Here is a 26,077-nt window from a genome sequence, read left to right on the forward strand (position 1 = left end):
AGGTTTCTACAGTCCTTTCTGAATAATCATTTTACGAAACTCTTTTAAAAGTAAACCTACTACCGATTCGGAATCTGTATTCCACCGATACGAACCGGTAAAAAAACCAGTCATAGTCAACTGTTAGATTGTTATTCGTGTATGTAATTACACTGGCTAACTCACCCTTCAAAATAGAACATAACAATAGAAATTATTGCTGGGTTAACCTGCAGTTAAGTGAGTACAAGGTGTTCATAAAGCCCTACCACCGGTGAATCCATGATTATTTCTGACCAAAGTCCACGCTATAAATACGTGAGCACTAATTATAGCCAATAAATATGAAGACTGGTTGAATAATTGATGAGTAGGTGGTACATACCCAGACAGGCCTGAACAATGGCCTACCACCAAGTTGTTTTAGCTAGTACTAGCGACCCGACCCGGCTTCGTACGGTTGCAGTGCTGATAATAAATATACTGCAGAATGTCTTACCATTTAAATTTTTTTACACATTCTCTACTATATTGTGCATGTATTACATATAAACCTTCCTTTTAAATCAATCTAATTATTAAAAAAAACCGCATAAAAATCCGTTGCGTAATTTTAAAGATTATGCATACATTGGGACAAACAGCGGTAAGCGACTGTTTTATACTATGTAATGATAAGCATTTTAATCTTGTCTCTCAATTGGCCATTGAGCTACTAGCTTTTAGTATGTTACATAACCTACCCAATAAGGTTCTATGGTAATGTAAACGTTTTACGTCAGTAATTGGGGAGGCTCAACCCTCAATAACATAAAGTAAAGTGTTAATACGTCTCCCAACTGAGGAAATTCTTCATATTCGTATATTATAATTATATAGTTTTAGAATTTTTAAGTCTTCGTTGATTATCGATCTATTTAATTAGGTGTGTCGAAATTTGATCAAAGCAATTCGGATAGTTTATTTTGATGGAGTAGCTATGAATGTTTTTGAATGGAATGGCACCCGTTCATTTTGAAAAGAAATAAACTTGTGTTACACTACTCGATGTTACCTGTGCGTTAGAGATCATACCAAAGTTTTAATTATTTACAATCTTATAATGTATAGTTTTAAAATAAATGATTTAATTTTATCTGCACTGGAGGTCATCAACCTCTGGTATTAACGTATTAACGATGTAATCATTGGTGAATATGTATTACTGTGCCAATGTCTATTTGCATTAGTAACTTCCCATCAGATGGAATATGAATCTGAGAAACCTACCAATTTTTTTTTTAATTTTGACTTTAATGACACGAACGGAAAGAGTTGAGGACCGACGCGTTTACACGGACGTGCTTTCCGAGTCACAGGAGTGAAAACACTTTCAACTTCCGGACTTAGGGTTGTCACTGAACATTTTTTTTTACAGTAAACTCATTAACTCTTTATCGATAGAACCTGGATTCACACACATACACAGTCTAAGATAAAAGAGTTTCTCTTATTATCGACGATTTTTTTTATATACGTAGTTATTTATATACTATTATATTATAAGTACTGGAATCTATGATATCTTATGCAGATAGGTACTTAAATAAATTAAATAAATATGAGACAACATCACATAGATTACTCTGATCTGTTGGTTATGGAAAATCAGACGTAAAGACGGTACCACAAACACCCAGCAAGACAACATAGAAAAGTAATGATAATCTAAATCGACTCAGCCGGGAATCGAACCCAGGACCTCGGAGTGCGTACCCAAAACCGGTGTAAACACGACTCGACCACGGAGGTCGTCGAAACTCACTTATATTGATTAAACATAAATTGGCGCTACTCGTAATAAAAAAACACAGGCACTTAAAACAAGAATACAAATTAAGAATAAGCTACACCAAAAGTACACATGTCTTTGTGGGGCTACAAAACAAATAACTGATATAATCATTTAATTTTTAATGTAATTATGATCGATTTCGGCCACTGCACGAACACTACTAAGATTAAACAGTGAGATCTTTCCTTTCGATGTAAAAAGACGTCTTTTGAAAGTTTCGTTATTATTTTCCTTCCAGCGGGCAGACTCTTTGTAAGACAAGCTTTGTGCGGCGGACGCGGTCGCCTCTTTGTCTAGCTACCATTGTAGTTTTTCCTATTCTTCGTTTCATGATTATTTTTTATGTTTTTTTTATTCTAGATGAACATTTCCGAGATTTAAATTATTTTAAATACGCTTCTATTTAGAAAATGAGATTTGCATTAATGCAACTGCGGCGAAGTAAAATATTTAATTTATTTAAATATCATAAAAGCGATTTTAACAAGAAATATCCTTTTGGTTTTAATTCATCATTAAACATTCAGTTTTTAAAAGCAACTAAATAATCGTTTTTTTGATGTTTGAAACAATATTATATACGCAGGATCACAAGGTTTACAATACAACAAATTTCCCTTTCACAAGACAATATCCTTTTTTCTTCAAGGAGGTGGTAATTCCACCATGCTTGACAACAACACGATTATGAATTGTCAGAAAGTTATATACGACATGCTTCAATAACTATTACAATTAAACAAGTATCAAAATAGAGCCACACTGAGACAGTTTTCAGAAATTTTCTTACGTTATAGCGCTATTGATAAATAGTTATTACTTATTAGAGCGTTTTCACATTATCCGATCCGATATCGACATCGGACCATATGATACGATATCATATGTTGTTGCACCCGCCGCTGCAAGACTAAGATCCTGAGTCTGCAGCGGAGAGTGGCCATCCGCATGGTGCGGGGATATTGCACGATATCCTTCGAGGCGGCGACCCTTCTGGCGTGCTTTCCACCGTTGGATATCCTGGCGGAGAGGGACGCGAGGGTCTACGACCAGACTCGCGCCCTCCGTCAAAGCGGCGGAAGTGCGTCCTACCCTGCCAGCGTCCTCGAAGCGCTCAGGCGGCAGGAGCAGAGAAGGGCACACACGACATGGTACGCCCGTCTCCGCGGAGATCGGTACGCGCACAAACGCGTCGTGAGTGCGATCCTGCCAGCCTTCGAGGCCTGGATGCGGCGGAAGCGACGAGTCACCTTCCGACTTACACAGGTGCTGACCGGTCACGGTTGCTTTGGAGAGTACCTGTGTAGGATCGGACGCGAGGCGACGGCGGTTTGCCACCACTGCGGGGCGGACCAAGACGATGCCCAACACACGCTAGAGACGTGTCCCGCGTGGACCGCGGAAAGGCAAGTCTTGGTCCAGCAAATCGGGCGAAATCTCTCCCTGCGAGCAGTCGTGTCGGCGATGCTACGCAGGGAATCGGCGTGGGAGGCCGTAGTCAACTTCTGTGAGACCGTCATGGTCCAGAAGGAGACTGCGGGGCGGGCTCGGGAGAGGGCCGATCCTGCCCGGCGGAGGCGACCTGCGGGTCCCCTTCACGGCCTCCAAGCCCCACTGCCCGGGGCGGAATAAATAGGGCAATCCCTCCGGCCGTGGGTGCGTGAGATAGGGGTCTCACGCATCCGTTTTCATACGGCCGAGAGGAGGACCGCAGTCCGGTATGGCCCCGGACTGCCGGTGTACGCACCAGCGAGGGGTGCGGGGAGGGCGAGACCATCTTCGCCCTCCTGAGAAGGGCTCCGCCAGCCACGAGCGGAGCAACGCACGGGAGAGGCCGCGGACGTGCTGCAAAGGATCCCGTAGCCTCTCCGTTTTCCGTGCTGTGGCGGCCATCGCAGGGGGTTTTAGTGAGTACAATCTCACATAACCCGGCCTCCCCCCCAGGAGTTCGGGTATCTATGAAGATTTACCCTGCGTCAACAAAAAAAAAAAAAAATGCTGTCGGCTATCGCCTCTCAGCTATCGTCGTCCGATACCAACGGATCGGGTAATGTAAAAACGCCCTTACAGTGCTTCTATTTTACCATCGGAAAAATTCGTATTTCCGAATTTACCCGAATATAAATTCCCATGTGTAGTAAATATTAGATTTATTGGTGCCTATAATAACTTGAAGTGAGAACTAAGTACGTTATCGTCGGTTTGTTTTGATTCCCGTGTGGGCAATATGGATCTGTAAAACTATTTATCATATACCTACTTAATCTTAAGATAATGAAACATAATTTGTCTTTGATATGGTTTTTATTTTATTTTTCTTACTGTTCGGAATGTTACAAGCTTTTGATAATCGTTTTTTATTACCTGTCATTCCTGTGACGTCACCCAACAACAACAGCCTGCAAATGTCCAATTGCCAGGTTAAGGCCTTCTCTCCCTTTGAAGAGAAGGTTCGAAACATATTCCGCCACGCTGTTCCAATGCTGCTTGGTGGAATACACATGTGGCAGAATTTCTCTGAATTTAGACACATGCAGGTGACGTCATCCATCCTCTATAAAAAGTACAATAACTATCCTTCGAAATGACTTTGAATAAATTAAATAAGGAGTATTAGCAACTTTATATACTTTCTAACCATAATAAGGTAAAAGATTGCCAAATATCCACTGATAAATATGATATGAGTACATATATAACATACATATGTATATTACATAGTAAATACGAACAGGGAAATGTCGGTTATGTCTCCGTTTTCCGAGAACAAATTATATATCGTATTCAACAATTATTTGTCTTCCGGGAAAAGTTCGGAAGTCTCCTCGAGTTTGTTTATAAAATTTCATTAACGGTTCCCAGAGAAACGATCCCGAATAAATATTTCTCTTGTCAAAACTCTGCGTCATATATTGTTTGAAAGTTACCAAAATTTTACGTATTTTTCTTATACAGGATTTGAGACGGCATGTTTTGTTATTTTTTTTTATACGTTCTCAATTATTGCTTTCCTGATTTCTTCTAGTTGTCCATACTAATATTATAAATGCGAAAGTAACTATGTCTGTCTCGCTTGTACACCAAAACTTCTGGCCCGATTTAAATGAAATAGTCTAAAGTCTGAGACTGGACATAGGCTACTTTTTAAATTTGAAAACAGTGTTGTTTTTTTATGGTATAGGTTGGTGGAAGAGCATACGGGCCACCTGATGGTATGTGGCCACCATCACAGACAATGACGCTCTAAGAAATATTAAGTATCCCTTAAATCGTCAATGCGCCACCAACCTTGGGACCTAAGATGTGATGTCCCTTGTGCCTGTAGCTACTGGCTCACTCACCATTCAAACCGGAACACAACAATACTGAGTACTGTTGTTTGGCGGTAGAATAACTGATGAGTGGGTGGTACCTACACAGGCGGGCTTGCACAAAGCCCTACCATTAAGTAAACAAAGTGACAGCTAGTATTGTATAACTAAACGTACTAATCGCTCACTTAACCGTCAGCTCTCGTTTAATAGCTTAGATCAAAGCTGTTCGTTAAAGAAACACTTGTAAATTTTAAACCAAATCTCTATCCTATCCTTTCAATTTTCAATTCAAGTAATATAAAAAATTGTTATTCAATTTATGAGCATAAAATTCAATATATCATTAATAAATTTTGCAGCTCCTTCATAGAGGCAAATTAGTCCACCTATTATGGATGGTAAATAGCGTACGTTATAAAAGTAGCTATCATTATTTGTTAAGTTCAATAAGATGTTCAACAGGACTTTTACGAACATTTGATTTTATAGCATCAGTGGGTAAATAGGCTAATCATGTCTTCATCATCATTCACTGCTGGACATAGGCCTCTCCAAGTGCACGCCACTGTTGTCTTTCTCCGGCTACTCGCATCATCATTTCTTACCTAATTATTATTGTTGACTAGTGGAAGAATATCTGCTGAGTGCCTATTATTTATATCACTTATATAATATATTTATATATTATGTATATCACTCCCGTCTCTTCTTACTCTTATATTGCGTTAGCCGCTTTTCGTATATTGTAGTAATGTTATTCACCACGTATTTTTTACAAGGGTTTACAAGTTGTCAAAACCGCAGGCACAAACTAGTATCTAAATAAACATATAATCGCTTAAAATACAACTTGTTTCTATTTCCATCTTATTAACAGTTCCGCAAACGGTTTTTCAGAGCATAATCTAATTTCGTAAACGGTATATCCGAGTTAAATAAATACTGAAGTTTGTTTTCGTTCCGTATACCTCGCCCACGCACTTTTTATTAGAGGCATTATTTAACAATCCCACCTCATTAGTTAACTAGCCTGTCATTGACACAGGGGTATCGACTACAGGTTTTTTTATTTAGGTATAGATAACATAAAGAATCGGACACACCTTCCATACGCCACAATAGACACTTAGGTGTAGCTTTGTGACTACAGAAAATTTCATATTATCGTAACTGTTGCGAAGAGTTTGTGCGGACAAGTTGGGTAACTAAAGTATAACTCGATATTAAATTTTCAAAACCTTATGTTCTACAAACTTGTAGGCCGGTCAACTTACAATACTTACTTAAGTAAAGAACTTAATTTTACGGAACTTAGAACTAACAAGATTATAATTACAAAAGATAGACCAAACTTTAAAATCAAAATTAACTTTATTCAGGCTTTTTACAAGCACTTTTGAATCGTCATTTAAATATTAAGTGAAGCTACCACCGGTTCGGAAAGTAGATTCTACCGAAAATAACCGGCAAGAAACTCAGTAGTACTTCTTTTTCAACAATAAAAAAATACAGTCATATTAGTTAAATACAATTTTATATGTATGTCAACAGGTATTAACTCCACGTGAAAGGAGTGATAATTTCAAACGAGCGTGAATGAATTCATTCTCAAACAACTCTTGTTAGTTTTTTAAATAATAGTGATATATATTCACTATCGAGCTTTTTATACCGTTCGTTCAAAGAGCATCTATAAATCAACAAACAATTTCTTATTGAAATCTTTACAAAAGATGTTTTTACAAAGTGTGTTGATTCATTATAAATTTCTCGGAATCCGGTAATAGCGAAGATGACTCTTGCTCTGGAATGTCTTTGAGAACACGTCTATCCCGTTACTTTCCTGAATTGAAATTTAGAATATCAAAATGATCTTCATTCAAGCCGGCTTATAAAAACACTTTAGAATCTTGAATCTCGAATTGAATGGCAAGCTACTACCGATTCGGAAACACGTTTCTGCTGAAAAGTACAAGCAATTAATTATAGAGTATGTTATGGAAGTGCATTTAAATATTATACGAGTAATATTAAATATTCGCGTTATATTTGAACTTGCATCTCTTTAATATGCCAAGTTAAATATGATGTTTTTATATTCCTAATTTCATGTTTTTAAAAAAGGTATTCGTTGCAAATGAGAACATTATAAATTGCATTACATGAAACATATTCTCAAACCCTAATTATGATACTTGTCTAGTCTGGAATAATTCTACATATCATTATTTTAGCTTAATGTAATTGACTTATGTATACTTGTTTTACTCATTTATCTCATACATTTATTAATTTTGTTTCACTTTATAATACTCAGCGGTTCGTTATAGTTTTGGCTTTAATTTTCTAATTAAGTAAACTCTTATAGGAGACCCAATTATTAGTTGCTTAGTTGCGCTTTGAGAAAAACATTTGCATATATGTTTTTTAATTTAGAGATAAAGGAAATCGTTTGAAAGAGGAGATAAAGGGACAAAGCTGTTTGTCTTTACCTATTCATATATAGAAATAGTTTCCGCCCGCGGCTTGGCCAGCATGTTAGGGCGGTCAAAGGTTTTATGTATATAGCAAGCTTATGTGTTTCCTTGGGGTTTAAGATTCGTTCCAAACTTTCATTACATCCTTTATATGAATATTGGACAACATCACATACATCACTCTGATCCCAATGCACTAGTGTTATGGAGAATCAGAAGTAACGAAGGTACCACATACACCCTGACCCAAGACAACGTAGAAAACGCTGTCAAAGTTAAACAGACATACAGACTTTTACATTTATAACATTAATACAGATTATTATTTTTCTGCAACATATGAAATATTGGTCAATTTCCAAAAACTGATAGCGCTTTTCGGCTTGAGGCGACATTTTTTATATTCTGATATTTGATTCCAGATATGGACAAACAGTTCTCAGCTCAGCCGGAAGATGTCGCAGCGAGATTGGGCCAGCCATTGTCTATACCTTGTCGCATTAGCTCCGGCCCCGCAGCCAACGTATCCTGGACCAGGGACGGTGCAGCTCTGCCAAAAAATAATAGGTGAGTCTTTCAAATTAAACCATATTTTGTAATGTTTGGCATCGTGGGGACTTTTGTTAAAATAAATTGTCAATAACAGTTATTTTACATGTATAAGTCACGAGTTCAAATAAAAATAACATTACCAGACAAGCAACCATACCATTTTAATATAAATAAAATTAGAAAAACGAAAAATAATATTTTATTATATTAAATTGCCAAAATTAGTAACTACGGCACAGGCAGCCAAGTACAAAAATAAATAATATACAATAGGACGAGGTAACATGGAGCCATTTCTAAAAGTTAATATCTCATTTGTCTTTACAGATATTATATCCTAGACAACGAATTGCTCATCACAGACATTGAAAATGAAGATGCTGGGGTTTATAGGTATGTATACAAAAATTACACTTTACAATAACACACACATAAATAATAACTTGTACTTATACAATGCACCACATCGAGGTAGAGAGCGCTGAACATTTACAGAATTCTCTATTTAAATTTCATTAAATGACTAAAGTTTAACGTTGTAGGAAGTACTAGGTCGTAGTGTTTTGTTAATGCTTGTTTATATAGGTAGCGCTCCTCGTATATTCTAACTCTAAACAGCAACACTGTATCTTTTTGTTCCGGTTTGAAGTGTGAGTGAGGTCGTATAACTAGACACAAGGGTATAACATCTGTGTTAATAAGGTGGTGCATTGATGATATACGGAATGATTAATACTTTTTATAGTACCAACGGCTGCCTTCTACGATATCCTGTTTTTTTAATGCTGTAGTCTGGCGAATGAGCATATGGGTCACCTGATGGTAAATTATCACCAACTTCCATAGACAATGGCGCTGTAAGAAACATTAATTGTTTCTTACAGCGCCAATGCACCAACAATCTTGGGAACTAAGATGCTATGTCTTGTGCCTGTAGTTACATTGGCTCACTCACCCTTCTAATCGGAACACAACAATACTACGTACTGTTGTTTGGCGGTAGAATATCTGATGAGTAGGTATCTACCTTAGACGGGCTTGCATAAAGCCCAATCACCAAGAAAAGTTATCATCACTAAAATATATCACTATAAAACTATCATCATTTTAAATTTACTTGAATACATCCCAAACCAGCTGAGCTGAGATGGCCCAGTGGTTAGAACGCGTGCATCACATATATATATATGTGCCTTATTTGTGTTTATGATTTATCTCGTGCTCGGCACGAAGGAAAACAACGTGAGGAAACCTGCACGTGTGTAATTTCATCGAAGTTCTGCCTCATGTGCATTCCACCAACCCGCATTGGAACAGCGTGCTGGAATATGTTGCAAACCCTCTCCATAATGGGAGAGGAGGCCTTAGCCCAGCAGTGGGAAATTTACAGGCTGTTACTTTACTTTTATCCTAAACCAACACCAATCGTCATTTTAAAAGAGTTATGGAAAAATCTTAAGTATTAATTTTAAAACAAAAAATCGAATTATACAAAACTATAGAAATCAATTGGTTTTATGTACTGTATAATTTAACGCTAAACCTTGAGACAAAAAGTTAAAATATCTATAACCAAATAACACTTTATCAGATATCATATTTACGTAACACAAAACATCCAATAAAATATACATAAACAAGTCTTTATATTTATCGTGCTCGCGTTGAATAGTAGTAATAATGTTATGTATAGCAATTACGAGTATTCTTTAGAAATTGTTAAATTATTTCAAAAAAATATTACATATCATACAAGTAATATTTGGTATATTAAATTAAATTATCTTGTTATATCATCGTAAGAGTTATTCTTAAACGCATAGGTTGACGCATAGGTTGACGCTTGTTGAATTCTTTAGTAAAACACTGACACTGACGGCCTCTGTAGTCGAGTAGTATGTTCACCGGTTTTCATGGGTACGCCATTCCGAGATCTCGGGTTCGATTCCTGGGCGAATTGATGTAGAAATTGTTCATTAGTTTTCTATGTTGTCTTGGGTCTGCGTGTTTGTGGTACCGTTGTTGCTTCTGTTTTTCCACAACACAAGTGCTTTAGCTTACAATGGGATCAGAGTAATGTACGTGATGTTGTCCAATATAAAAGTAAAAAAAGTAAAGTAAAGTAACAGCCTGTAAATTCCCACTGCTGGGCTAAAGGCCTCCTCTCCCTTTGAGGAGAAGGTTTGGAACATATTCCACTACGCTGTTCTAATGCGGGTTGGTAGAATGCACATGTGACAGAATTTCGATGAAATTAGACATGCATGTTTCCTCACGATGTTTTCCTTCACCGCCGAGCACGAGATGAATTATAATCACAAATTAAGCACATATGTGTAGCGGTGCTTGCCTGGGTTTGAACCCGCAATCAACGGTTAAGATGCACGCGTTCTGACTACTGGGCCATCTCAGCTCTTCGTCCAATATAAACAATATATAAAATAGATAAACATCAACAACGTCTAGAACAAACCAGAGTTCAATTAACGTTAGCTCATGCTTCGGTTCTCACGATTACGTAATGCCCGAGCCCCTTGTCAGTGTCGTGTTTCTGTACGACACATTAAACCCTAGCATACCTTAAACATTTCAGGACGAAAGTCTATTTTAAAGTATTTAAACTTGAATAGTTTATTTGGTGATGCGAGAATATGTTCTCTAGTTCAAATTAGACTTTATTGTCTCGATGATAAGTTTCATTTTCATTAATTTGTATTTGTTGACTAATGTCCTTCAGAGTCGAGATGGCCCAGTGGTTAGAACGCGTGCATCTTAACCGATGATTGCGGGTTCAAACCCAGACAAACACCGCTGATTCATATGCTAAATTTGTCTTTATAATTCATCTCGTGCCCAGCGGTGAAGGAAAACATCGTGAGGAAACCTGCATGTGACAAATTTCATAGAAATTCTGCCACATGTGTATTCTACTAATCCGCATTGGAACAGCGTGATGGAATATGTTCCAAACCTTTTCCTCATAGGGAGATATAGCCTTTAGCGCAGCAGAGGGAATTTACAGGCTGTTGTTGTTGTTGTTGTTGTTTGTATTTGTTGACTAATATCCTTCATAATATTTTTATTTTTATTTCTGATCAGGTGCATAGCAACGAATAACAACGCAAACAAGACCCGTATCAGTCGGGAGGGGAAGGTGACAGTTACGGAATCAGTAAACGAAGAACCCTCTTTCCTCCCTGTGCAACATGAAGATCACAGCGCTGTGCCAAGAGGGGATAGCATCCTTCTCCTCTGTCCCGTTCTTGGATGGCCTAGACCCAAGGTACCGAAGACTCTTCCACATTCGATAAGACTAGATGTTGATGACAATAAATTGAGTCTTGAGATTGAAATATTTCTTTTTTCCAATACAGCACTTAAAGCGCTTATTTAAAATAAATTAATTTTTAAGTTATGTCAGCTAATATAATTGGTGGTTATTTTTTTTGAGTTTGTTGTACTTGCTACATAACTAATTTGTATTTTTCCAGTTAATATGGGAACTGACGCCACCTGGTGGACGAACTAGCGAACTGGAGGTAACAAAGGAAGTCTTGGCTCTCTCCAATTTGGATTACGACCAGGAAGGTGTTTACACGTGTGCTGTAGAGGGACACAGCGACTTAGTCAAGGTATTGATGTAAATCATTTGTTGGATAGACATACGTCTCTTTACTATATTTGTGACTAGTTGTCGACCGCGGTATCACTCGCGTTTAGCTGTTAGCGTTAGCCTATGTCCTATCTTGGAGCTCAAGTTTGCTTCATACCAAATTTCATCAAATTCGGTTCAGTGGATTGGTCGAGAAAGAGGGACAGACCGTAGGGAACAGTATTAAAATAGATTTATGACACTACAATAACAGTAATATATAGCTAAGACGTAGTGGTCTTATTTTCGTGTCAATTTGTGTTTTATATTTCTCGTATATCGCTCTGAAGAAAAATATCGGGAAAAAACAAAGTGTACCCAAATGTGTAACTAAGTAGTAGAAACATGTGAATTGATCCACCTTTTCTCAGCTCGCATCTTCCTCTAAAACCTCTTCTAGAATTATAAGCTGATAACATAGCAGTTCGACACTTGATGCTGTTTATCTGAAATAAAAAAAAATCTGTATAATTTTGGTACTTAGTATATGCATTTTCAGGCAATCAATCAGTCAGCCCATTTTCGTCCACTGCTGGACATAAGCCTCTCCAATAACACGCCACTGTGATCGTTCTTGGGCTACTAGTATCCAGCTCCTGCCAGGCTTCTTGCGGCATTTTAAGAGCACACTTCAACTAATACTATATTTTCATAATTTTCAGACTTTCAACGTGAGTTTAACAGAACCAGTGCGTATTACGTTACCGCCTCTGCCGAAAGAGGCGATGCGAGCCAGCACTGTGCGCTTCAACTGTACCGCAGTCGGCAGACCGGAGCCTGAGGTCACGTGGTACAAGGACGGGCAGCGGCTAACTCTGGCCGGACGGGTAAGGGAACAGCATATATCATCTCGTAAAAAGCAGTATAATTTTAAAACACTTTAATTGGGAATAGCTGCATTTCTTAGATGTCCTATGTTTCAATCGAGGCGATTATAGGTAGATATAATTTCGTATATAAAAAAAATAAACTTATTATCAACTCCAATATATAAAGCGTAAAAAAAAATGTCCAATGGGATTAGGATAGTTTGGAAACTAGTGCCCTTGAGTTTCAGATGTGAATGACCGCCGTTGCGGAAAGGGTAGAAAAAGCCATGGCGGTGACTGTCATCGTTTATTGTTCGTTTCAGATAAACTTACGGACGTCCGCCGATCGCAAGCGGATCGAGCTGGTAATAAGCGGCGTCACCTCAGCTGATGCAGGTATACTATCTGCTGAGATTTTTGTATTTAACACTCAATTAATTCGACGACCTCCATGGTCGAGTGGTGTGTACACCGGTTTTCATGTGTGGCGTACACTCTGAGGTCCCGGGTTCGATTCCCGGCCGAGTCGATGTAGAATATCATTAGTTTCCTATGTTGTCTTGAGTCTGGGTGTTTGTGGTATCGTTACTTCTGATTTCCATAACACAAGTTCTCACCTCCACCTTATCTTATCACCTATATATACATATATATATATATACATTCAACGTACATAGATACAAAAAAAATATATATAAAAATACATACATATAAAATAAATTAAACTTAAGTAACAATGTAACTTACATCTTCATCATTGGGATCAGAGTAATGTATGTGATTGTCTCATATTTATAAAAAAAAAAAAAAAAAATTTATGCAGTGAATAATGTATCTGTTGCGCGCAGGTGTGTATCAGTGCTTCGCGCGCAGCGGGCGCGCGCGCACGTCTGGCTGGGCGCGGCTGGCGGTGACGGGGCCGGGCGCGGCGGCGCCGGGCTCCGTGCGTTGCGCGCCGGCCGCCGCCGCCGCCGTGGCGCTGCGCTGGCGCCCCGCCGCCGCGCGCGTCGTCACTTACACCGTGGACGCCACGCTCACCGGTAAAGACCTCGCTGCCGGAATATGCAGCCTTACCCCAACAACAACAGCAGCCTGTAAATTCCCACTGCTGTGCTAAAGGCCTCCTCTCCCTTTGAGGAGAAGGTTTGGAACATATTCCACGCTGTTCCAATGCGTGTTGGTGGAATGCACATGTGGCAGAATTTCTATGAAATTTGTCAGACCATTCAAAATTGACTAGAACACAAGCTCTTGCCCCCATTTTACCCACGAAATGTAATTAAAAACATATATCTTTCCCCGGGACGAACCACCTCTTTGCCAAAATTGCCAAAAATCAATATCAACAACCTGTAAATTCCCACTGCTGGGCTAAAGGCCTCCTCTCCCTTTGAGGAGAAGGTTTGGAACATATTCCACCACGCTGTTCCAATGCGGGTTGTTGGAATACACATGTGGCAGAATTTCTATGAAATTTGTCACATGCAGGTTTCCTTACGATGTTTTCCTTCACCGTCGAGCACGAGATGAATTATAAAGACAAATTAAGCACATGAATCAGCGGTGCTTGCCTGGGTTTGAACCCGCAATTATCGGTTAAGCCTTACCTTTAATTAGCCTTACCCGATACACAAAAATTGTCATGTAGTACACATATGTCTTACCCCGACAAACTACCTCTTTACCAATTTTCATCAATATCGGTTCAGCGATTTAAGCATAAAAGTTAAGTGAGTGAATGACAATACATTCGTTCAATGAAAATGTTACCCCACTCTCTAGTCAACGATAATATTCAATAGTTGCAATATTTGTTTTTTTTTTTTAACTAAAGCAATTACAAGATTTTGATAATATTTTATATACTTCCAGACAAACATGGCGTAGCGATCACCGGACAACCGCACCAAAACACCGAGGAGATCGTTAGACTCAGAGAAGCATTGAAACCTTACATCTTTCAAGTAAGAGATTTTTTTTGTTACAATAAAGTTAAAATATAATTTCAATAGGTATACTTTTTTCAAATTCATAAGGTTTTTTTTTAATCACAATATTACTGTATAATACAAACAATACAATGTCTGTCCGCAGGTGCGCGCATATATCTCGTCGCCAACAAACAAGTATATTATACCCAGCGATATGTCGGAGAGTGTCGTGTGCCAGGGGCAAGGAGGTAACGTTTGAGAACCATTGATGAGCGTTCCACCAAATATTTAGAAATCTTTCTATAAAAGTGATATATAGTTTATTGAAGTATGCTTGTCTATTTCGTCATGTTACAAAATTAAAAAAGCATCGAAAAATCCTGAAAAAATCTTTGTTTTTCTACAATGAAATTTAACTGTAAAACAATCAAATTTATAAGAATTTGTGTAGTACCCAGATAGGTACCTCTCATGTCCTATGCAGCTCAAATTAAATCTATTTTTTTTTGTCGAAGTTCCCTAAAAATAAAAATCAGTGTCATTTTGTCACCTAATGCAATTGTATTCATAATCATCAAATCTCTTTACAGTTCCAATAAAACTAACAAAGTTAGAAGACGACAAGGTGCTAGTGTCTTGGAAACAGTTCGCCGATGAGACTCCGGGAGTCGCGGAGTGGATACTGCAGTATCGGAGCGAGAACGAAACTCATGATGAGGAGCACAACATCACTTTGGCCGCGAAAGTTGTCAACTACACTTTGACAGGTAATCATGACATAAATATCGTTACTAGCTAATTACTTAAAAAACCTGAATGTACTTTGAAAGTGAATTTATTTTAATTCACAAATTTAATACTAACTTAATTTAATTAGACTACTTCATGTGTTGAGGTTGTAACACAGAATGATCTGAGAACTAATTATTTATATTATAATATTATTTATGTTAATACTTCTCTTAATTCTAAGAGACACAGAAGTTATGAGAAAGATCGGTGTGGTCCGTTGTTGGCCGGTGTGGTGTTGCGCAAGGGTTGCTGGTACCGGGCCGTCGTCGGTGGTTTCGGAGAACGCGATGTCCCAATGTACCACCATAGGGTGGTCGCATACATAACAAGCTCGACACATTTCGTTTATCAAATCAATAAACTTTATTCAAGTAGGCTTTTACAAGCACTTTTGAATCGTCATTTTACAATAAAGTGAAGCTACCACCGGTTCGGAAAGTAGATTCTAACGAGAACCGGCAAGAAACTCAGTAGTTACTCTTTTTTGACATTTGAAAATACAAAGTCATGTTAGTTAAATACAATTATTTAAATTAATATATCCTGCGTGGAAGTCAACAGGTATTAACTCCACGCTTTTTTTCATCTATAAAATCTTGTATTGAATAGTATGCTTTTTCTATCAATGTATTTTTTACAAACGATTTGAATTTACTAAACGGCAAAGTTATTTTTGTCTGCGGAATTTTACTCTAGAAGCGGATACCTTGCACCAAGAAGGACTTATTGACTTTATAAGCTTCTATCCAGTAGTTCAAGTTATGTATTACATATAACTACATAAAATAAAATAAAATAAAGTCTCCCGGCCGCGTTTTTCTGTCCGCGATAAACTCCAATACTACTGAACGGATTTTCATGCGGTTTTCACTAGTAGACAGAGGATGACAGGAGATAAGATTCATAAGGAAGGAAGGAAAGAAGATTCATAGGTATATAATTTATTTAGGTTTTTGTGTAAATAGAACGACATTTGTTAAACATTTTGAAAGCATATTTAAAAAAAAATACTTATGTTATGTGCAAAGACGGGACGGGCCGCTAGTATATTATATATTAAACGACTTGACTCAATCATATATGTCTTATGTTTAAGTGATATAACGATACTATGTTTTTTATTGCTGAAATATATATTGTTCAAAGAGGTATTATTTTTGTCAGAAAATTCTTTGTATAAATTTATTAATTTATGGTCACCCCATTGAGTTAAATCCTATAGTTTTATAAAGCAAAATTTATATTTCCAGCTCCTCCATCATCTCCTCTCCTGGTGCGCCTGCTGGGATCGCGAACCTTGGAGTGGCTCCCGCAGAACCTGACGCTGGTGCCTTGGTTCTCCACCACCACGGCTGGCCAAGATAACGACGACGGGTGAGGTTCTGGTCTCCAAGACTATTTTTGTATTATTGTTAACATGTTTCAACAATACAACATAATGTGCTTGTACGATTAAATGTTATGTAGTGTTAGGGCTTGACACAAGTTCATCAAATTACATCCCACTCATCAAATGTTCTAGCCCCAAACAGCAATACTTAGTAATGTTTTCCAAAAGAAAAGTTTCATTGAGCCAGTGTTACTAAAGGTAACGCATTAAGGGATGTTAAATATATCAGTAAATCATAAAAAAATGTTGGACAACACATATGTTACTCCGATCCTTGGTAAGTAGCTAAAGCACTTGTGTTATGGGAAATCAGAAGAAACGAGAGTACCACAAACACCCAGACCAAAGACAATATAGAAAACTAATGAACTTTTTCTACATCGACTAAGCCGGAAATCGAACCCGGGACTGAAATTGGCTGATCATGAAAACTGTTGTACACACTACTCGACCATAGAGGTCGCAAAATGTCCCATGTACCAAAAACAATAAGGATCCCTGATGCTTATAAATAGTATTGTCATGTCAACATTAATAATGTTGTCTTAAATTTTCGCGATTATTATACATTTAAATAAAACTATTTATAACGGATTTTAATCGCGTATATTAATTATTTTGGACATCCCGACGTTTCGAGCACTTTACAGCGTTCGTGGTCACGGGTAGACAGTCTACCCGTTTATATACCGATTAAAATCCGTTATAACTAGTTTTATTTAAAAGTATTAATTAACTATAAAGAGATTATTTATTTCTATATTATGTATGTCTCTTCAGCGTGGTAACAGTTCTGCCTCAAGATTTAGAAGTGACCGAGGTGGGTGAACGGTGGTTCACATTAAAATGGCGCTGTGAGGACGCTTCAAGATATACCTTCATGGTTTGCGTGAGGAGAATCGATGGCTATGACGAGTGTCAGGAAAGGTACTTGCATTTTAATGAGGCTCCTGATATCTTAAAGAAAAGTTACTTAGGAAATTACTGTCAAAGGAAATTTGTATTTTTCTAGTCCTACTGCTTTTTATTTATTTGTAGTTTTCATTCCATGTTTATAAAGTATTGACATGCAATATAACTATCTAATCTAGAAACAGATAATTAAAAAAAATTGTAGTTTAAACATGGAGAAATGGTATTAATAAAGGAGTGCGTTAGTATGAGTGTTTGCACGTTCCTATATTATGTTGTGTTTGTGTGTGTGTGAGGTGACTGACTGAGTAGACAAATGTAATTTTTAACGTTTCAGCTACAAAACAACTACGACTATAGAAGGGCTTCAGCCGGATACTGAGTACGAGGTGCGGGTGCAAGTTCGGATCCCGGGCAGAGCACGGGGCGGGGCTTTCACCGCGCCCTACCATGTTACTACACAGCCGGAGGGTATGAAATTGATGCTCAAACTGACTAAGTCAAATTCTAGCTAATAATCTTGTATGCAATTTGAAATTTATACTATTTTCGCTCGGGGCGAAAATTAAACAAATAGTAATGGTTTATACAGAACCTTTAAAATATGTTTTATGATTTATTGAATGCCCTCAATGGGACAACACTGGTGAGGAGTGACACTACGGCACCAGTGACGTCACAATTATCTTCTGATTTCGCATGAGAGGAGTCAGATTAGAGGATGGTATTGCTGGTTGATGTTGAGGATAATGAAAGTCACTAACTAGTTCACGATTCATTACGAGACGGTACAATTATACATACTGTGACGCACTTGATAGACACTCTGACTTTTATACACGATATATGCCAAAGAATATGAGATACACAGATGTGAAATATTTTAGTCATAGAATATGTAACTTTGCTAACTGTTTACTTTAATACGTATAGTATGACACAAATTAGATGTAGCATCGGAAAATGCAATGGAATGAAATTAAAACCGATTACTGCCGATTTACACAACCAATAGAAATAGCTCCCTATCGCGCCATTCGACGCTATTGGTCGCTATAGATTCACGCGTCAGAGAAAGCAAGTGCATGTAAATCGACGCGTCAAAATGACGAATATATTAGGTCATATGATATTACAAGTTATTACGTTTGTGTAAAGATCATATTCGCATGAGAAATAAATTTTGATAATTTTAGATAGCGTACTCAATTCGGATGTGATCGGTTTTACGAATTTTGCCGATGCGACATCTAAGTTGTGTCGTACTATATGTGCATATACGGCACAATGGAATAGGTCGATTTAATCTCTCGGATCAATATATTCCTGGGTCACTCTCTCTCATGTATGTACTGTCGTCCGGCAGGTGGTCAGCGCTTCCGCGAGCTATCGTACAAGTTCGTGAACGCGAGCGCGCTGCTGGTTTGGTGGCGCGGTGCGCGTGCGCGCTACACCGTGCGCCACAGCGCGCAACTGCGTCTGCCAGTGGAGCAGTGGGCCGCCGTCGACGCGCTCGGCCCGCAGGCGCTGGTGCGTATACACTCCCCCCCTCCCCGCTCCCCCCACTCCCCACGCCCGCGCTCGGCCCGCAGGCGCTGGTGCGTACCCCCCTCCCCGCTCCCCCCACTCCCCACGCCCGCGCTCGGCCCGCAGGCACTGGTGCGTACCCCCCTCCCCGCTCCCCCCACTCCCCACGCCCGCGCTCGGCCCGCAGGCGCTGGTGCGTACCCCCCTCCCCGCTCCCCCCACTCCCCACGCCCGCGCTCGGCCCGCAGGCACTGGTGCGTACCCCCCTCCCCGCTCCCCCCCTCTCCCCACGCCCGCGCTCGGCCCGCAGGCGCTGGTGCGTACCCCCCTCCCCGCTCCCCCCACTCCCCACGCCCGCGCTCGGCCCGCAGGCACTGGTGCGTACCCCCCTCCCCGCTCCCCCCACTCCCCACGCCCGCGCTCGGCCCGCAAGCGCTGGTGCGTACCCCCCCCCCCCCCCCCCCCCCCCCCCCCACTCCCCACGCCGCACGCTACATCCGCGCCTGTTCCGCAGATCAACGGCATCGAGCCCACGGAGCAGACGTATGTGATGGTGACGGGCTACGAGCCGCTGGCCTACAGCCCCATCCTCAACATACCCGCGCCGATGAAGGAGTTGGGTGAGTTTAGAGGTCAAATCGGTTTAGTTATCACACCCGTAACCCAGTGTACATACAATACGTTATATGAGTTAAACATTTAGGAACAGAACTGGCTGTGAGTTCAGATTTTAAATATTCTTCCACTGCTGTCCTCAGAAGGAAAAATCATACAATAGGATATTTTCAACATATTACTAGAATTGTTTATGTTATTGTAATAACGTTTATAAATAAACAATAAATAGTTAAATGTAACTTTGAAGAGTCACTGACTTGTTTCTAATACTATGAGTATTTAAATAGGAATACGAGTATGAGTAGTATTAATTAGTAAAAGGCATCTCCTTTGTGGAACCAGGATCTCCTGGCCCGGACACTCCAATTACTAATTTACTGATTAATTTTAACACTCTCATTTCTGTCTGTCAGGGTTGTCAAAAGTATATTTACTTATTATAGTAATAACTTTAAAAAGTAATTAATAATGTGACATTAAGATTGAAGAGGCTCCAGGGCATTCGCTCCGGTTGCCCAATACAGCTCTCGGCGAAGCGACTTGTGACCTTAAGGTTTACCCGCAGAGGCCAAGGACCTGAAGTACGCATACACGGCGGGCGGCGTGCGCGTGTGGTGGGGCACGGGGGGTGCGGGGGGCCCGGGGGTCGCGGGGGGCCCGGGGGTCGCTCGCGCGGTGCGCTTCGCTCAGAACATCACGCAGCCGCTCGACGACTGGCGCGTGCTCAACGTCACCGAACCCAACGTAGAGGTCCGAATACTGTCTACTCATGTTGATATAGTCTTCCCTAAACTCGATTATGTGTACAGATAGCGCACGAGTTGAATGCAGAGCTCAGACTCCGCCAAATGACAGTAGTCAGTATTGTTGTGTTCCGGTTTGAAGGGTGAGTGAGCCAGTGTAACTACAGGCACAAGGGACATAACATCTTAGTTCCCAAGGTTGGTGGCGCAGTGACGATGTAAGGAATAGTTAATATTTCTCACAGCGTCATTGTCTATGGGTGATGGTGACCACTTACCATCAGGTGGCCCATATGCTCGTCCGCCAACCTATACCATAAAAAAATAAAAAAAAATAAAAAATAAAAAAAAGGAATTCCATAGTGCTGTGACCTAATTATAATTGATGACCAAAATACTCATTATATTGTGAGTAATTAATATCGATAATTTTACTAGTTTAGCAAAATTGAAAAAAAGCAAAATATTATTGATCATTTGACATTTTTATTAATTATTTCACAAAACGAAATAAAAAAAAAAAACACAAAAATGTATTTATTATTATTATCATCAGATTCACACATGGTTGAATCGGTGTCACTATCCTCATCGCTGACTTCAATTATAAATCGATCAATGGTATCTTCAATCAATCCATCTCTTTGCCAATAATTTTCTTATTACTTCAACAATAATAATGCGGTAACACGGCAAGCGTACGATAGCTGTCATACCTCACGCCCCGACTGCATTCAACTCGTGCGCTATCTATACAGTGCATACAATCCTTTTTATAAATTGTTACTTAAGAACTAGCGCGCACTGGTGACTTTTGTCACGGTGACTGTTTCGTCAATATTGTCGAGCCCATGAATATGTGTGGAGGTGCGCGCACATTACGACGTGACATTTGTGTGACATCTGTACATATTCACGGACTTGACAGGAGTGACGAAACAGTCACCGTGACAAAAGTTACCAGTGCGCGCTAGTTGTAAGGATAAGCTTCAGAGGGGTGAAACTATACATTTCATTTTAATACAGAAATTTCTTCACACTTAATTTCAATGAGCTAAAAATGTCAATGTACTTGTATGTACATTTTAATATATGATATGTATAAAACATTTGCTATCTTACCTTAGTACCTAAATAAAGTAAAGTAAAGTAAAGTAACAGCCTGTGAATTTCCCACTGCTGGGATAAGGCCTCCTCTCCCTTTGAGAAGAAGGTTTGGAACATATTCCACCACGCTGTTCCAATGCGAACGAACGAATTTCTATGAAATTTGTCACATGCAGCACGAGATGAATTATAAAGACAAATTAAGCACATGAAACAGCGGTGCTTGCCTGGGTTTGAACCCGCAATGATCGGTTAAGATGCACGCGTGTTAACCATTGGGTCATCTGAGTCGAGTACCTAAATATTAGCATTGAATGTTACCGTCGTTGCAGCTGACGAATCTCGATCCAAACCTGCCGGTGTACGTGATGGTGACGGCTGCGGGTGGCAGTCGGCGTCAGCACGTGCTGACGGTACCACCGCGACCACCTGCCGCCGTCGGTGATCACTTCTACTACTATATAGGTGGGTGACAATAATGGAAAGATACTGTTCAAATACAAAACATCATTAAATTGAAATCAGTTAGTTGTTTTTAAAGTCTTCTATGCTGTATGTTACAAAAGTATATTAATAGTCCATAACACATTGGTCGGTGCATGGGTTAGAAACTTGGATTTATAATGTCAATATTTCATGTTTTTTTTTTTTAATTAATTTCATACTTCATGGCATCACAATCGCATGTAAAGATTTACAAATTACCATTCGAACCTTAGAGGTGCGCTTTAAGAAGATCTTGATACTTTATTTAGTTTAAATACAGATAAAAATAGTGATTTATTTATGAATTTTGATTTTGGTTTCGAAACGCTTTGTTTATAATTCATAGAAATTTATTGCTAGATTTTTATGTTGGCGACATACCACAAAACAGTTCAAATTATTTATATATCTATAACGGGTGGAATGAACTATAGCACTCTCATTTCACATTATATATATGTGATAAATGCATTTTGCGAATTTCAGTTATATGCATTGGTTTGTAGTCAAAATTGAATAATATTAGATACCACCAGGTAGACTTACTCCGCCCTGGTGATATCACACATCCCCCAGGTATTCTAAAGCCAACATCTGTACTGAGTGTATTGTTTCTTGAAAGACGAGTGAGCCAGTTAAACTACACCCTCAAGAGACATAACATTTTACTTCCCGAACGTGGTGTGCCAATGGCACATAATTTTTTTTAATAACTTACAATTTATTGGTACCCCTAAACCGCCATTTATTGGTACCCATAAACCAAAAAATTTAATTTAAAAATCGTCCATCTTATAATGTAATAAGTATAACACATTGTATAAGAATAGTATTTGACAAAGTGGAGCTACTGTCTTATTTGGAGTGTGTGTGTACGTGAGTGTACTAGAGTGTGTTGTGCGCAGGGCTGGGCGTGGCGTGTGCGCTGTGTGCGTGCTGTGCGCTGGGCGCCGTGGCGCGACGCCTGTGGACCCGCGGGAAGGCCTCGCAGCGGTACGCCCCACTCTACTCCCTAACACGTTATATGAGCTTATGAATTTCAATTCCCTAAATTGCTAGCACTAGTCTCTCGTAGCATGGATTTATCGATCTGCATGTTCACTGAAAGACATTTGTATCATTTTCATTACATGGAATATGAATGAAAACATCTCCATTTCACCATTGGTATAAATGAAATGAATTAAAGTATTTAAGTCTTTTATTAATGATGTAACTTAATTTTCTATGTTGCTACTTAGGACTTAATTCTTAAGAGGTTTGAAAATATTATGCTGATAGTGTGTAATAAGTTTATTTTAAAAACATTTTTTTTTAAATTTAGGACAAGAAGAACGCCCGTCACAACAGTTGAAGGTCAGGAAGAGGAGGGCTCAGAAATGAAGGTAGGTTACACAAAAAGTGATCATAGATAATAAATATTTTAGTAAGTTTGTTAGTTTAACTCTCCAATAAAACGATATTTATGAACCATTTAAAAATAGAACAATGTTCTGGAGATGACGGTTATTTTTTTATTTGTATACGAGTCAGTGTTATTCAATACTAGAACTTATATTTTTATTATAAATATGAAAGTAATTCTGTCTGTTTGTCTGTCGCACCTTCCGAATCAAACCGCTGAACCGAATTTGATAAAATTTCTTACGAAACAAACTTGAACTCCGTGAAAGGAGATGGGCTATTTTTGCCTGACTCGTGACAACTAGCACCCAAAGTCCTTAGTATAGTGTGTGTGTGTGTGCGTGCGTGCGTAAGTGAAAGGAGATGGGCTATTTTTGCCTGACACGTGACAACTAGCACCCAAAGTCCTTAGTATAGTGTGTGTGTGTGTGCGTGCGTGCGTAAGTGAAAGGAGATGGGCTATTTTTGCCTGACACGTGACAACCAGCACCCAAAGTCCTTAATATAGTGTGTGTGTGTGCGTGCGTGCGTAAGTGAAAGGAGATGGGCTATTTTTGCCTGACACGTGACAACTAGCACCCAAAGTCCTTAGTATAGTGTGTGTGTGTGCGTGCGTGCGTAAGTGAAAGGAGATGGGCTATTTTTGCCTGACACGTGACAACTAGCACCCAAAGTCCTTAGTATAGTGTGTGTGTGTGTGCGTGCGTGCGTAAGTGAAAGGAGATGGGCTATTTTTGCCTGACACGTGACAACCAGCACCCAAAGTCCTTAATATAGTGTGTGTGTGTGCGTGCGTGCGTAAGTGAAAGGAGATGGGCTATTTTTGCCTGACACGTGACAACTAGCACCCAAAGTCCTTAGTATAGTGTGTGTGTGTGTGCGTGCGTGCGTAAGTGAAAGGAGATGGGCTATTTTTGCCTGACTCGTGACAACTAGCACCCAAAGTCCTTAGTATAGTGTGTGTGTGTGCGTGCGTGCGTAAGTGAAAGGAGATGGGCTATTTTTGCCTGACACGTGACAACTAGCACCCAAAGTCCTTAGTATAGTGTGTGTGTGTGTGCGTGCGTGCGTAAGTGAAAGGAGATGGGCTATTTTTGCCTGACACGTGACAACCAGCACCCAAAGTCCTTAGTATAGTGTGTGTGTGTGCGTGCGTGCGTAAGTGAAAGGAGATGGGCTATTTTTGCCTGACACGTGACAACTAGCACCCAAAGTCCTTAATATAGTGTGTGTGTGTGCGTGCGTGCGTAAGTGAAAGGAGATGGGCTATTTTTGCCTGACACGTGACAACTAGCACCCAAAGTCCTTAGTATAGTGTGTGTGTGTGCGCGTGCGTGCGTAAGTGAAAGGAGATGGGCTATTTTTGCCTGACACGTGACAACCAGCACCCAAAGTCCTTAATATAGTGTGTGTGTGTGCGTGCGTGCGTAAGTGAAAGGAGATGGGCTATTTTTGCCTGACACGTGACAACCAGCACCCAAAGTCCTTAGTATAGTGTGTGTGTGTGTGCGTGCGTGCGTAAGTGAAAGGAGATGGGCTATTTTTGCCTGACACGTGACAACCAGCACCCAAAGTCCTTAGTATAGTGTGTGTGTGTGCGTGCGTGCGTAAGTGAAAGGAGATGGGCTATTTTTGCCTGACACGTGACAACTAGCACCCAAAGTCCTTAGTATAGTGTGTGTGTGTGCGTGCGTGCGTAAGTGAAAGGAGATGGGCTATTTTTGCCTGACACGTGACAACTAGCACCCAAAGTCCTTAGTATAGTGTGCGTGTGTGTGCGTGCGTGCGTAAGTGAAAGGAGATGGGCTATTTTTGCCTGACACGTGACAACCAGCACCCAAAGTCCTTAATATAGTGTGTGTGTGTGCGTGCGTGCGTAAGTGAAAGGAGATGGGCTATTTTTGCCTGACACGTGACAACCAGCACCCAAAGTCCTTAATATAGTGTGTGTGTGTGCGTGCGTGCGTAAGTGAAAGGAGATGGGCTATTTTTGCCTGACACGTGACAACTAGCACCCAAAGTCCTTAGTATAGTGTGTGTGTGTGTGCGTGCGTGCGTAAGTGAAAGGAGATGGGCTATTTTTGCCTGACACGTGACAACCAGCACCCAAAGTCCTTAATATAGTGTGTGTGTGTGCGTGCGTGCGTAAGTGAAAGGAGATGGGCTATTTTTGCCTGACACGTGACAACTAGCACCCAAAGTCCTTAGTATAGTGTGTGTGTGTGTGCGTGCGTGCGTAAGTGAAAGGAGATGGGCTATTTTTGCCTGACTCGTGACAACTAGCACCCAAAGTCCTTAGTATAGTGTGTGTGTGTGCGTGCGTGCGTAAGTGAAAGGAGATGGGCTATTTTTGCCTGACACGTGACAACTAGCACCCAAAGTCCTTAGTATAGTGTGTGTGTGTGTGCGTGCGTGCGTAAGTGAAAGGAGATGGGCTATTTTTGCCTGACACGTGACAACCAGCACCCAAAGTCCTTAATATAGTGTGTGTGTGTGCGTGCGTGCGTAAGTGAAAGGAGATGGGCTATTTTTGCCTGACACGTGACAACT

At 39.9% G+C, this 26,077-nt stretch overlaps 1 protein-coding gene across 1 annotated transcript in view; it reads left to right on the plus strand.

The window, feature by feature from the left end:
• Positions 1-26,077, plus strand: part of LOC124535078 (protogenin A-like) — a 121,732-nt gene that overhangs the window by 87,187 nt on the left and 8,468 nt on the right. Inside the window, exons 4-22 of the mRNA XM_047111126.1 lie at positions 8,027-8,171; positions 8,484-8,549; positions 11,256-11,439; positions 11,648-11,788; positions 12,471-12,635; positions 12,941-13,013; positions 13,466-13,657; positions 14,490-14,581; positions 14,712-14,796; positions 15,139-15,315; positions 16,591-16,714; positions 17,511-17,657; positions 17,980-18,113; positions 19,009-19,172; positions 19,684-19,789; positions 20,353-20,537; positions 21,970-22,102; positions 23,029-23,116; positions 23,448-23,508. Coding sequence (XP_046967082.1) covers positions 8,027-8,171; positions 8,484-8,549; positions 11,256-11,439; positions 11,648-11,788; positions 12,471-12,635; positions 12,941-13,013; positions 13,466-13,657; positions 14,490-14,581; positions 14,712-14,796; positions 15,139-15,315; positions 16,591-16,714; positions 17,511-17,657; positions 17,980-18,113; positions 19,009-19,172; positions 19,684-19,789; positions 20,353-20,537; positions 21,970-22,102; positions 23,029-23,116; positions 23,448-23,508 — 2,462 coding nt within the window. The remainder of the gene's footprint in view (positions 1-8,026; positions 8,172-8,483; positions 8,550-11,255; positions 11,440-11,647; positions 11,789-12,470; positions 12,636-12,940; positions 13,014-13,465; positions 13,658-14,489; positions 14,582-14,711; positions 14,797-15,138; positions 15,316-16,590; positions 16,715-17,510; positions 17,658-17,979; positions 18,114-19,008; positions 19,173-19,683; positions 19,790-20,352; positions 20,538-21,969; positions 22,103-23,028; positions 23,117-23,447; positions 23,509-26,077) is intronic.

Source organism: Vanessa cardui, chromosome 14 (genome assembly GCF_905220365.1).
Source record: "Vanessa cardui chromosome 14, ilVanCard2.1, whole genome shotgun sequence".
In the NCBI taxonomy this organism is placed as follows: Eukaryota; Metazoa; Arthropoda; class Insecta; order Lepidoptera; family Nymphalidae; genus Vanessa; species Vanessa cardui.